The sequence below is a fragment of the Polyodon spathula genome, chromosome 20 (assembly GCF_017654505.1).
Source record: "Polyodon spathula isolate WHYD16114869_AA chromosome 20, ASM1765450v1, whole genome shotgun sequence".
NCBI classification, from domain to species: domain Eukaryota; kingdom Metazoa; phylum Chordata; class Actinopteri; order Acipenseriformes; family Polyodontidae; genus Polyodon; species Polyodon spathula.
Window position 1 is genome coordinate 27,169,093 of NC_054553.1, and position 13,517 is coordinate 27,182,609.

The 13,517-nt window shown below is 37.8% G+C and overlaps 1 protein-coding gene and 1 long non-coding RNA gene across 4 annotated transcripts in view; one reads left to right on the forward strand and one right to left on the reverse strand.

Annotated features, from left to right (window-relative positions):
* Nucleotides 1–7,462, reverse strand: part of LOC121295559 (E3 ubiquitin-protein ligase rnf213-alpha-like) — a 41,870-nt gene extending 34,408 nt beyond the window's left edge. For 2 of the 3 annotated variants that reach the window (XM_041220342.1, XM_041220341.1), the window contains exons 1-9: nt 7,332–7,462; nt 5,564–5,708; nt 4,841–5,019; nt 3,593–4,414; nt 2,969–3,264; nt 2,669–2,836; nt 1,798–1,994; nt 1,183–1,475; nt 369–628 (exon numbers count right to left, since the gene is read on the reverse strand). In XM_041220342.1, coding sequence (XP_041076276.1) covers nt 369–628; nt 1,183–1,475; nt 1,798–1,994; nt 2,669–2,836; nt 2,969–3,264; nt 3,593–4,414; nt 4,841–5,019; nt 5,564–5,666 — 2,318 coding nt within the window. In that variant the 5' untranslated portion in view covers nt 5,667–5,708; nt 7,332–7,462. The remainder of the gene's footprint in view (nt 1–368; nt 629–1,182; nt 1,476–1,797; nt 1,995–2,668; nt 2,837–2,968; nt 3,265–3,592; nt 4,415–4,840; nt 5,020–5,563; nt 5,709–7,331) is intronic. The other variant, XM_041220343.1, reaches the window with a different exon arrangement.
* Nucleotides 7,463–7,554: 92 nt separating this feature from the next.
* Nucleotides 7,555–12,925, forward strand: LOC121295564. Its single transcript, XR_005946942.1, has 4 exons — nt 7,555–7,887; nt 8,827–9,379; nt 10,129–11,048; nt 11,880–12,925. It is a non-coding gene; the product is annotated as an uncharacterized LOC121295564 (long non-coding RNA).
* The last annotated feature ends 592 nt before the right edge of the window (nt 12,926–13,517 follow it).

A 13,517-nucleotide genomic window follows, 5' to 3' on the forward strand; every position in this document is an offset into this window, starting at 1 on the left:
ACAATAACTGCCTTGAGGTTGAACCGTCATACAGACCTGCCTCCTACAGACTCTTCAGGTTGCATTTGGGTAGAACATAATAAACTGATGATTTTACAAGGATAAAAGGTGCAAGTTACAACCCTTTGCAAATTAAAATGGTGTAAAATAATACATCAATTCACAATCTGGTTAAACAATAGGTACAATACTAGATGATCTTCCAAACTGATCTTCAATGTGACAGTACCCTCAGAAGTGATTAGATCACTATCAAAGTGTGGCTTCTTTTGTATTTCCTGCCCTCTCTTTAGTCCTATATCATCACTGAAGGCCCAGGATTTGTAGAAATGCTTAATAGTACTATTTGGGTACAGATAGATACTTACATTTTTATGCCTGAAAAGGTTTCTTTGAAGTCTCTGTAGAATTCAATAAGCTTCTGCTTTGGCAGCGATGGCAGGCACAAAAGAGTGCACAATGCATACATCTCTTCTTCTTTCATGGCTATGCCGTACTGTTGCCAGAGTACCAGAACAAGGGCTGCCGCCTTTAAGGGGTTCTCAATCAAAACTTCCCCAGATTGAGTCTCTTTCTTCAAGTGAGGTGCAACCAATTCAGCCATTGCCTCTTTCAGTAAACTCTTAACCTGGAACCAACAAATAAAAAACTGTTACCTGCAGTTTCATGACACTATCTGTTTAAAAAAAAAAAAATACCATTTTAAAAATAGACATATTGACTAGAGATGTATAGTCCCAAAGGGTGCTGGTTCATATACCCCATCTCTTACAAGTTTTATTGATTTATTTTAATTATTATTTTTTACTAAGATTGGAATTGTTCTTTATTTGTAAGGTTGTGTTTGCTTTTTGTGTAAATTGACCCCAGATCAGCCATCTATAAAATATCCAAGTGCCTGTGCAACACTGATATTTGTTTATCCTTTAAACAAAAAAAATATAACTTTTTTTTTTTTTTTTTTCCCAGGGATGAAAGGTGAAATCAGGAACTGTTTTTGGTGTAATATAGCCTGGAAGTCTATTTAACAGTACGACATCTGAACAGTATTTTGGGACTGATACAGTATCCTCTTTTAATTTAATTTCCAACCCACCGGACAAGGAAAAAAATACAAAAAAATCCTTGATTAAGCATTAGTAAATCAAAAATCTATAACCTGAATGACGTCTTTTAGCATACCTCATCCTCACCAAACTGCAGGGACAGCCATCTTTTTGCTCCATTTTCATAAATCCACGGCTCTTGGTAAGTTTTGTAAAAGGTACAGAGCTGGAAGAAGAAATTCCCAACGTTCGCTTCATTCCATTGTGAGAGAAGATCAAATATGGATTGCAGGATGAACCTTCCTGCTATTACTCTGCCCTTTTTAACACACCTCTTTCTCTTCTCTGTCCAGTACGAGATGGTGAAATAACGAGTAAATCCCACAGAGGGTTTTGCACAGATGATATCATCATACTGGTGCCATTCACCTTTAAACACAACGTGAAAAGGAATTAGATCATATACTAAACAAAAACACAAAAAAGAAAACTGTTTAATAAAAATAACAATAGAACACTTGGTATGTATTGGATTTTTAACAGAAGTGGTTCAATATATAATAGAAAATAACAAATGGGGCTTCTAGGAATGGGTGCGGTGCTAAGATAAGGTTTTGGATGTCTGGGTGGGTGCAGGGCACAAGTACGTCAACCAAAACTATGAATACTTACCTAAAATTGATTTTGTAAAACTAAATCGAAATAATAATTTCCTTGCACGGTTTAACAGAAAAAGTATGTTGTTGCTTACCTTGTTTATTTATCAGGCTAGGCTTGATAAACAGACATCGATTAACAATGACACCTTCAGGAGTATCCCATTTATAGACAGTTTCATATTCTAATGTCTCTGAAAACACAGCATATTTGTAAGGTATGGACTTGGAAATAGCACTTTTAGATGTTTTGAGATGTCCTCCAATAAGGTAACCATGCTTGTCCAATTTCCTAAAGGTAACAGAGAAGTTATCAGAGTGTACTTTGGTACAGTAAAATGACTAGTATTGAGCTTTATTCATTCATGTCAGTGGTAACTTCTTGTTACTACTCATTGAAAGAAGATATAGCAGAGTAGCATATCCAATGGGGGGAGTATGGTCATTTTAGCAAAGCAGACTTTACTAGTTGTGCTTAGTGATTCTGAAAAAGCATTCAGGTGATTTGTCCACGTTTTGCCTTATTCACAAAACACAGTGTCAACAGATGCAAGAATAAAGTCAACCCCACTTTGGCAAATGCATGAATAACATGCCTTTATCAAAACAGGCTTAAAAATGTCAATAAAATGTGAGAAAAGGCGACGATGGCCCAAGTGCCACCTCTAAGCCAGGTTGAATCTGGTCAGTATTGCATTTAATAAGGTCACAGTCGAATATAAAATTGCTAAGCCACATTCCACACCTTCTGGATGAGCAAAGCGAAAGAGACAAAAAGGTTTTCAAAAGGGAAACAAATGGATTGTTGGCATATGGAGGAGCTAAATCTCTATGAAGTGCCCCATCTGTGCTTTTCATATACTGTATAACAATGTGTAACAATTGTTAATGCATGTTCATATCTGTACACTGTATCACACCATCAGTTAAACAATGCCCATCAGCTACTAGAATAAATATACTTACTTAATAACATGGAGTTCAGTTGCAGCTCTTTCCCAGTTTCCTAAAGGATCTCCACCCATAAGGAAAACCTTATCACGCTCTAGATTAAAATTAAAATCCTTTGACAGAATGGCATGAAAATAAATTGTAAGATGGTCTTCAGGCATAATTTGCTGTTGCTCTTGCATCCTGTTAAAATCACATTAATAAAAAATAAAAATTAAAGAAAAAAAAGAAATGAAATAAATAAATACATACACACTTCAGCATCAGCAATAGTGTTACCTTTTATCATTCTGACAAACTGCATTGATACAGTACCTTTTTGGAGCCTCTTCCTTCATTGTTTCTTGTTCTTTATTTTTGTTTTGCTTTTTTTTGTTTTTTCCCTGCACTTGCTGAAAACCATCGTCATCTTTTTTCTGTTTGTCCGTTTCCTGGGATCCAAACACAGGTTTCTCCTGGATAGGTGTGTGTCGATGGCTTTGGTTCCTAGCACTCTGCTGCACCTCCATGTTTTCTACGCCACTTGTTGAACTTTCCTTTTGATTTTTACTTAATTTATTTTCCTCAGATTTATTTTTTGACTGATTATTATTACTGCTCGAGTCACTTTTCTATAAAGAGAATTATAAAAATGCACAGGTTAAAAAAGTTAGCTCTATACAGCAGAACTCACACCAGAACTGTACTGAAGATCCTTTAAAATGCAATACAATGATTTACCACTATATACTCTGCAATGTTTCACACTTCTACAACCGCTTGCATAAACTCCCCAAACTAATTAAAAATAACATACCAACTGTATCCAAATAAAAAAATTTAACTATTTATTTCTAATTAGAAAGTCAGCTTACAAAATATTGTTTTTATATATACTGTACTGCTGCTTAAAATTTGGACGTCTTCTGTTGTTGTTGTTTCATAGAAGTAAGAATTTACCTTGGACTGACCCTGCACATCTTTGCTGTCCCTTCCCGGAGTGTTTGCTTTTTCTTTTGTTGGGCTTTGCAGCGGATCTACTCTTGAAGGTTTTGCAGGTTGACTGTTCTCCACTGCCACATTTGAATTGTGATCTTTGTTTCCCTGGTTTGAATTTGTAGAATTCTTCTGAGATTTGGTACCATCATTAACCTTCCCCTGCTTAGTACTGCTGTCTTCTGAAGAGTTTACACCCTGGTTCTCCTGGCTCTCCGTATGGCCAGTTTCATGATCCGAAACTGTGGATGTTGAGGCAGATGTCTTCCCAATGGAGCTCTGGGACTCTTGGGCAGGAACACTTCCTTCTATGCTCAATTCAGCAGCATTAGCAGGTTCCTGGGGCAGCAAGGAGCTTCCTGGGACATCATCTCTCAGATTTGTACCTGACTTTGGATGTCCTTTTTCCCCACTGTTCCTCTGACTCTGGGGATCAGCTGAACTAGATCCCTGGGAAGCAGCACTCTCATTCTGAGGCTTGATCGGACCCCTTCTTAACTGCATTGACGATTTACCATCTGTTTGTTTGGAGGCAATTTCCTTGTTTGATGCCTGATCTGAAACTGGCTCCCCTGTGATTTCTGTGGGCTGATTCAGTTTGTTTTTTGCAACTCCAGGATCAGTGCCTGTCATTGCGTCATCCTTTCCCTGTGCCTCAGAACTAAACTCTTGCCGGTTTGCCGCATTTTCATTTAGTGAAACGACTGAGAAGTCAGAAGACAGCTGTTCATATTCCAATGAACCAGGCCCTTCACTTTCTTCATTTTGTTCTTGTTCTTTTTTCTTCTGCGTAAAGACAATATTATTATCATTAAAGGACAATTGCCATTTTATTTTTTTGTACACCTCCCTTAGCTTTTTCTAATGTAATCAATCCAAGTGGTTCTGTTGCTCCCACTTCTCTACTGATCCATCTAACTGATCGTCTTCTTTCTTGCAGGCCAGTGCTTTGTTTACTGGTTATTCATGTTATATTGTGACATTATCACAGTCACTATCACAAACCTACTCACACAATGAAAAAGTAAAACGAACATTCAGAAATTGACCAAATAAACCACATACTAAAACAGTTCCCATTTAGTAAGCCATGTACTAAAAGCTGTTATCTGTTGAGTTGATTTGAGCATTTTGAGAATGACGAAGCATTTACACATTAAAACTTGTACCACAGTCATGATAAACTTGTCAATGTTTTTAAACTGCCCCTACCTTCTTCCATGGATTATCTTTTTTTTCCTCACTCTGCTTTTCATTTGCTTGTTCTGAATTTGAAGCAGACAAACTGAATGAAGGAGACGTTCCCGATGGATCACTGAGCACCTTCAGTTCAGCTCCACTCTCCGTTACAACATCAGGACCAGAGGAAGGCTCTGCAGCCCCATTATCTGCTGCAAAGAACAAAAAACACGTTGTTAGGGAATTCAATCGCAGCTGATATCAGGAAAGTCATCACTCATTTAGGTCTAGATTTAAAACGTAATGTTCTGAGTGTGCTCTGTTGTCATATTTTTAATTTGTACCATATTACATAAAAAAAAAAAAAAACTCAAAAAATAAATAACTCCAATTAATTCATGCATTACATCTTTACATTAATTAAGAAATCAAGGTTATATGAATAAATACGAAGATGGTCAATTCCTTTTGTGCTACTGTATATCACTAAGAAATAAATAACTAAATTTCTGTACAACTTGCAAGAATCTTTAAGACAGGTGTGGTACAGAAGAAACAATTCTTTTCTACTGCATAACAGCAAGATTCTTCCACATCAACATGATAAAAAAAAACACTTCCTGACCAACATTAACCCCATAGTGAGGGAGTGAGCTACAAAATAAACATCACAATCTTACCCATTAAAGTATCACAGTACAATCTAGCAACTTAAAAATGAAGTGCCCTTGACAGAGAAGTACATTACATGCTAACCAGGCCTACTTGGTTGGGCTTGTTGCTGCAGTTTGCCGCCACATTCACTGCAGAACTTCGCTTTCTCTTCCACTGCAACATGTCCACAACGCTGGCACCGCATCTCCCCACGGCAGTCCAGGGACCTTACACTGCAGTTCTCAAACTTGTGCAGTTGGAGAAAGAAAGAGAATTGTTTACTAAGTTATGATTTCGTCATAGGAACAACAGCATATGAGTCATGGAGTCACAGGATGCAGTAAAAGCAAAGTTTAACTTTCCATTCTCATTATTAGTGCAGTGAAAGCAAAGAAACTGCCATTCTCTCCCAGCAACACACTTTCCTCTCTGACATGCAAAGGGTTAACTGGTGGGTTTTTATTTTTTAAATCTGCAACATACTATGTAAACATAGTGATCAAGGGTGTTCATTTTCTAGTTGATGTTTTAATAATAATAATAATAATAATAATAATAATAATAATAAATAATAATAATAATAATAAATAAACCAGAGCAGTGATCACCCATATTGCATCACCTTTAACAAATTTTACTATCAGGTTTGATCAGACTATTAAGTGTTACGTTCAAAGTAAAAAAAAAAAAAAAAAAAACCTACAGTAAGAATATTATTAATAAAATACTGATTGTAATGTATTGTGTCTTAAAATGTAACACTGAACATTTGTCTCTTTTTAAAATGGAGGAGAAGGTGGCCTTAAGTGTGCTACTGATTGTTTGAACCCTGCCTTGGTTTTAACTATAGCCTTGAGCTCAGGCAATATGGCTTTATTGATTAGCTATTAAACAGGACTTGGCATTAAGCACTATCCACCAGCCCCAAACAGGTCAGCACTGCCCTGTTTGTCTGTTTGTTTTCTTTAAACGCGTCTATGCATTTAGAAATATTTAAATTACAACGGAGAAAATGCAGTTGAGATTCTGTTTTTGTAGCCCAGAAGCTGGTTTTGAAAGTGAAAATGTACTTTAAAAAAATAATTCAATTAAAAAGTTTTTTTTTTTTTTTTTTTTTTTTTTTTTTTAAAGGATAGCATTCTGACGAAACATGGTCTATTAAAGACTTTGTTCTACTGCATGTACTTTCTTTTCATTGCTCCCTTTTGCACGTTTACTGGATAATAAGAAAGCGGCCTCAAATCAGCAAGCAGACAAACAAACGCTTGTCCAACCATACCTCATTGTCAACGTAATTATCAGAGACCCAACCCGAATCGAAATTGCCTATTGGATGTCGACCCAGCGAAGGAACCAATCGAGAAACGCAACTGTCAAGTAGGAATTTACATCACCGGTGCAGGCAGTGTTACAAAAAACAGCTACAGCGTTATAAATATATGTATTTGATTCTGTTTTCCCAAAACACTATTACATTGTGAGTGCAACATCGGTACAGTATTATAAAATAATGCTAAAAACACAAACAGATAATCTAACTGGATCGTGCGCACATAAGCAGGGGTCACATCGTTTTAATCACACACACACAAAAACGTTTCTTGTCATAATTTAACTTCTACACATATAATTTTATTTGTTCACAATATGTTCCAAATGTCTTCAATCTGTACAGGACTCGAGCATAACCGTTCAATTAATATTACATGTCGACTAAGTTAAAAAATATTCTTAATGTCGAAAACGTAAAATAAAACAGCTCTAATTCATGTCAACTCACGATTATTATGCGTGTACTGTCACGGTAGACTTTGTATTCGTTTAATATTAAATACAAAAATCTACAGCGAATACGTTGATTTTATCTTACCTGTGTGTTTCCCCACAGAATATACTGATATTATTCTTGTCCAAAATCAAGACTTGCTTACTAGCAAGCAGTGTTATTTAGCACGCTGATGTGAAGTCTGAAGACGTACTGTATCGTTCAGATATGTTTGGCGGCTTCAAAGAAAAGTTTCGTTTTCAAGGAAATGGGCGTGGGTTATTAAATCTATTTTGCTTCTGTTTCGTAGCGTCATTTGGCCTCGCTGTGGAATTGTGTTTTATCAGCTGAAGCCTGATGTCCAGAATGATCAGTCCTGTTCTGAGGCGTGCAGTAATTGGATCTGGGGGTTTCTGAAGTGGCCGGCTTTGCATTGTACCTTCTTGATTAACGTGCTTATTTACAATACTTTAAAAGATCGGACTCGAAATGTACTTTTAGCTGGTAGTACACTGCCCTGTTTGCTGAGAAAACTTACCAGTGTACGATCCGTTGTGTCTTTGATTGTTAATGTTTAGTTTTTGTTATTTGTTTCTTATTAGAACGCAGTTCTGATTGTTTTAAAGTGAAAATACCATCATGCTTTAGAAGGCTCAACCAGGTAAGGCATGTTTAAAAAACAAACAAACAAACAAACAAAAACAAAAACAAAAACTGTAAACATGCAAGTGACTGTCGCCCCAAAAACAAATTCTCAGTGATATAAAACTACCTGCTTGCACTGTACTACAGAAGTCTAGTAGTTTTACAGTCGTGCATAGGACTAGTACTGTAGAAAAATGTTGTGGCTTTATAGCACGCGTTACTTCTGTGCATAACAGATTAACTATTGTGTCGTTAACTGTAGGGTTGTAGCCACTAAAGGGGTTAGACAAAACATTAGATACACCTATAATAAGAAACGCACATTTGTATGCATTTTACCATGCGCTCTGTCAACTGCATCACTGCTGCAAGTCAGTTTCAGTCAGATGGACCAGATAGTCATCTACTGAAGTTAGGTGGATATACTGTGTTTGTAATGTAGTTTAAAATGTAAGATCCATGTAGTGCCAAGTATCAAGCATTTTACAGCATCAGCATCAGCATAACTCTGAAAGTTTCATTTCGGAGTGCAGTTCTGTATTCCACTCCCACAGGAATGATTTGTCCAGTTGTGCTTCTTGCTCTGATCTGTGGTGGATGTGTTTGGGAATCCCCTGGCACAGGCATAGAGGTTAGATAATGTGTTACTCACTGTTGCGTGACTCAGCACCTTGAAGGCAGTCATTTCAATGTTATCTATCAGCTTATTTCTCTGCAGTATTCTTGTGCATATTGGTTTAACCCTTTTGGTCCCGTATTGTTTTGCTGAAGAATAAACTCCTTTATTGAGTATATATTGGAACGTGCCTGATTATTTTTTTAACATATTTATACATTACCTCGGACTGGCACTTGAGGTGGCAACATGATTTTGAATTGATCAGAAGGCCATGGAGGGAGTTTACTGTGCAGAGCTACTATACACAGTGTTTGTTTCATGCATTTCTGTTTCTAGGATGGCTGCTGCTGTCTCTTCTGTTGCAATGATCGTGCCTGAAGATGAACTCAAGTGTCCCATCTGCCAGGATCTGATTAACAACCCGGTGACAATCCCCTGTGGACACAACTTCTGCATGAAGTTCATTGACAATTACTGGAGGAGGACACTCTCCTTGTCTTACTCGTGTCCTCACTGCAGGTAATCGTTCTCCCAGCTCCCCTCCCTGCACCCGAACACCATGCTCTGCTCCATGATCAAGCACACGGTGAAAAGCAAAGGGCTGAAGCCAGACTGCAGTGGCACAAGACAGGGATGTGCCCTGCAATGTCTGTACTGGTACGAAGCTCAGGGCCGTGAAGACGGGCGTGAACTGCCTGGCTTCTTTCTGTGATGTTCATCTCAGGCCTCACCTGGAGAGCGGTGTGCTGAGGCTGCACGGACTGAGGGACCCAAGCACCACAAGAGGCTGCTGGAGTACTTTTGTAAGAAGTGCCTCTGCAATCTGTGCCTGGCAAAGCACCGGAAGTGTCCGACTCAGACAGTGGAAGAGCGACAAGGGGTAAAAGAGGTGAGTGGACAGAGTACCAATAGAGAGCATGTATTCAGGATTTCACAACATGGCACCCAATACGCAGAGCAGACTTGCCAGGATTTAGTTAAAGTCCATATTCATAATAGATATTTGTATGTGTTATATATAAATACAAAAAAAAATTTACAACATAGGGTTTATTGAGCAAACATATGAATATATATGTGGTGGCTCAATAAACCCTATGTCGTTAAAGGGATTAGAATTGATTTAAAGGGAAATGGAATTGGAATTGAAACAAAAGGAATTGACCCCGATCCTGAACAAAACCATCATGTTTCCTAGATCAGCTCAACCACAGCTTAACTATCGGGACGGTTATGTTATTAACTAAATTACTGTACCATGAAATATAAGTTATGAAAGCATCTTATCTATAACTATTACACACTCAACAGAGCTGAGTGTAGAACGTAAAAATGACAAACGTTTTTGTCAATTTCCTCAAAATTAAAAAAGCACCAAGCAATAATAAACAATACAGCAGAGTTAATAAGGGAAAGGAAATTAATCTTACTCCTTTCATTCTGGTTTTTTACATCAGGTTTTTAAAAAGTGGACTGTTTTTATACAACTGATCGGGCAATACCCTTTTTAAAATGTGTTTTACATTTAAACAAATGCATATAGAAACTAGAACAGAAAAAGACTATTTTGGAAACTGAGTAACTTTCTTTGTGGTTATGTTCTGCTCTTGTGTGGTATTTTGTTTTTGAATGCTTTAGGTAACTGCTAGTCAGTTTAAGGCTGATGTAACCACGTACTTTGTTGGTCTAAGAGAGATCATTGCTGGCACACACCATTGCGCTTATTGAAGCTGGAGAGCTGGAGGGCTGGAGGTCTTGGGACAAACAGCAAGCATCTTGGAGTTGCTGAACCTGAAAACCCAAAAGATGGAGGAATACGAAGAGGAAATTAACAAACAAATCAATGAGACGGACCTTTCTGATTTTCTAAAGGTTGGCATGTGATAAAGAGCAGAGGACAGACAGGCTGTGTTCAGCTATGAGAAGCAGAGGTACCTGCAGTTACAGCCTGGCCCTTTAAGAGATTATGTGACGTTTTTATATTATTTATTGCATAGCAGTTTCCCCCATTCCTCATTCCAATAAACCTGATTAGCGATCGTATATAGGTAAGAAGCGCAGGTGGGTCTTATTATAGTAAAACCAGGAATGGATCAAACCTCTATGCAATGGGAGTCATATTTTCATCCCTGAGATATTGGAGCCTATTCACAAATCTCTAACCTCAAGATCGCCAACAAGTCTAAGAAATCGTATTTAATTCTTTAACAGCACAAACTGGTGTTGCCTCTTCTGTATGAGCACCCTAAATACCCAGCTCGAATCAGTCCTGGATCTACAAGAAACAGGCCAGTTGTGTTTGATAATGTATGGTTCGAAACAGGATACATAACAAAGATTTAATATTCTCATTTTGTTTCACATGTGTGGCAAAAATAGATAATGTTAAACGTATAAGAAAGTAAGTCAAATAGACAAAGGTGCCATGATCCGAACGTATTTTTGCTGCAGTTATGGACAAAAATAAATTAATAAATCCATTTACTCCACAGATCCAGATTCAAGGGACTTTGATTTGGTCAGTGGCCATCAGAAGCCAAGGAGTAAACTAATGCAATGTAAATATAATTTTCAATACAAATGCTTCTAAAACCGCTAGCTGTTTTGTTTGTAAGTCAATACTTTCATGAAATGATCCTTTCAAGACAATGCGGATACAAATGAATGATTTGTTTGTTTTTTTTTTAAATAACAAGGTTGTAGTTTGCTTATTTCCTTCATCAGTGTATATTTGAGTGAATAAACAAAACCTTTTTTGATCCATAAACTAGATCAATAAAAGTTGTTTGAAAACTCGAATGTTGAAGTATTAACGTTTGACCACTAGGCGGCACCAGTGATTCACATAAAAGGGCTGTATTCTCAAAAAGCAGGGCTTCTCAAACTCTGTCCTGGGGACCCCCTGTGGCTGCTGGTTTTCATTCCAACCGAGCTCTCAATTACTTAACTAGACCCTTAATTGAACTGATTGCTTAATTGTTCCGTTTTACTTGTTTTCAGCTCTTAAACAGTTGCAGTTCAAGTTACTTATAAAATGTTATAGCTAACTTGAAATATGCAACTGCTCAAGAGCTGAAAATAAGTAAAAAGGTATGTTTAAGAAAATTATCAGTTCAATTAAGGGTCTAGTTAAGTAACTGAGGGCTCAGCTGGAATGAAAACCATCAGCCAAAGGGGGCCCCCAGGACCGTGTTTGAGAAGCCCTGTCATAGAGGGTTGCATGTGCATACATAGTGATCTCAGAATATACAATCATTCATATAAATGTGAACAATGCATTGTAGTCTTTAATCTTTAGTGTAAACTTCTGCAACATAATACCCTCTCAAGGATAAACTGGTAATAATCTGTGTCGATTTGGGCATGATTCTTCTCCCTGTTCTTTCCAGGTGCCTGTGAGTTACCCTTTGACTCCAGCACTTCCAGTGCCTCTGTTCTACTGTCTGAACTCAGCTGTGTAGCGTCTGTTGAAGAGGCTGACCTACAGGCCTGGAAAGACTATGTGGTCAACGTTGACATGGGCTTCAGAATTCTGTGCACCCGAAATTTCCAAAGCAGGCAGCAAGACTGGGAAGTGGACAGAAACAGCAACTGGGCAATCAGAGTGTCCTACAGGAGTGTATCCGATCGCTACCGCACATTGGGCAAGGACAAGACATCGTGGTGCATAAAATCACGCTGTGTGTACGTGAAGGAGGCTGCAGGATTTGAATTGCCTTCCAAGGGTCTTTTTGCTTATGACGGTGTAGTGCACGAAGTCCCTCAGCAGTGTCCCGGGAACGTGGGAGTCTATCTAGACTGCAATAAGGGATCCCTGTCTTTCTTTTCTGTGTCCGATACAAGGTTCTGTTCACCAAGCCTGTGTACTCTGCTGTCTGGCTGAGACAGCCCAAGAGTAAAATTAAAATCATTGAACAGAGCTCTAATAAGAGTCAGGTCTCTGAGGTAATGGATCAGTCTTTCAGTTCTAGATTCTAGCTGAGTGGCTAAGTGTTGGTGATGGGGTCTGCAGTTCAGCAACGCAATATATTTTGTCAACATAATCCCAATTGTTTGGCATAAAGTCAGCTGGGGAAAAAGAACAACCCCCCCCCCCCTTCAAGATTGTTCTGCCACCCTTTTAAGGTATGTACTTCATAAACTAGGTTACTGTTTTTGTAGGTTTGGTTGTGGCGGTTGGTAACCCCAAGCAAGTTGTTTTTCTTTTTATCCCAATGTTTAACATATGCAATTCCTTGTATCCCTAATCATGAACACTTTATACCAAATTCGTACAGCAATTTCTTGGTATAGCTCTTATTATCACAGTAGCATTTGCGCATTCTTATGTTTACACAGAAACTATGATATATAACTATCCTTTTAAGTTTATTTCAACAGCAGGTGTTAGAATCAAATTCCTAGCAAACCCAAAGCAAGCAATAAGGTTTAGGCTATGCAGAGGTAGTTCAAGTGGTACCATAAATAATATGAATCCCATGGTGCTAAAAAATACACATGCACAACAAGTGATCATTGTATGTATTTTATTACTGTACCTTACAGCAGTACAAAAATATACATTTTGCTTGTTTACTTGTACATCTGAATTGGCTAATTACAGATGGATTGAATTAATGCATAAATCATTTTAAAAATGTATTTAACTGTCAGCAATTATTAAAATTAAGTGCACTTACATACTGTAGTATCCCAAACATTGTCTGCTTTGTGTCACATTGCACAAACAAGCGTTTTCAGTTTGATGCTAGATGTAGTCTCCACTCATTCTGAAGGTACTCCAAAGGTCAAAGCCAGGTCTGCAGTTCTATGTTACGCCTTGAATTCACATTGGGAGCTTCTCTCCAGCAGTGATGGACAGTCTTAGTTATTGCATTAGACATGCCCTGTACTGGTGGAACTTACTTAAACCCATCTGTTTAAATGTTCTCTGCTAATACTAAAATAAATTACATGAACATACATCAATTTAAATAAATTACAATATGGTATTAAAAAAACTAATTGGGGGTACACCGCCACTAATG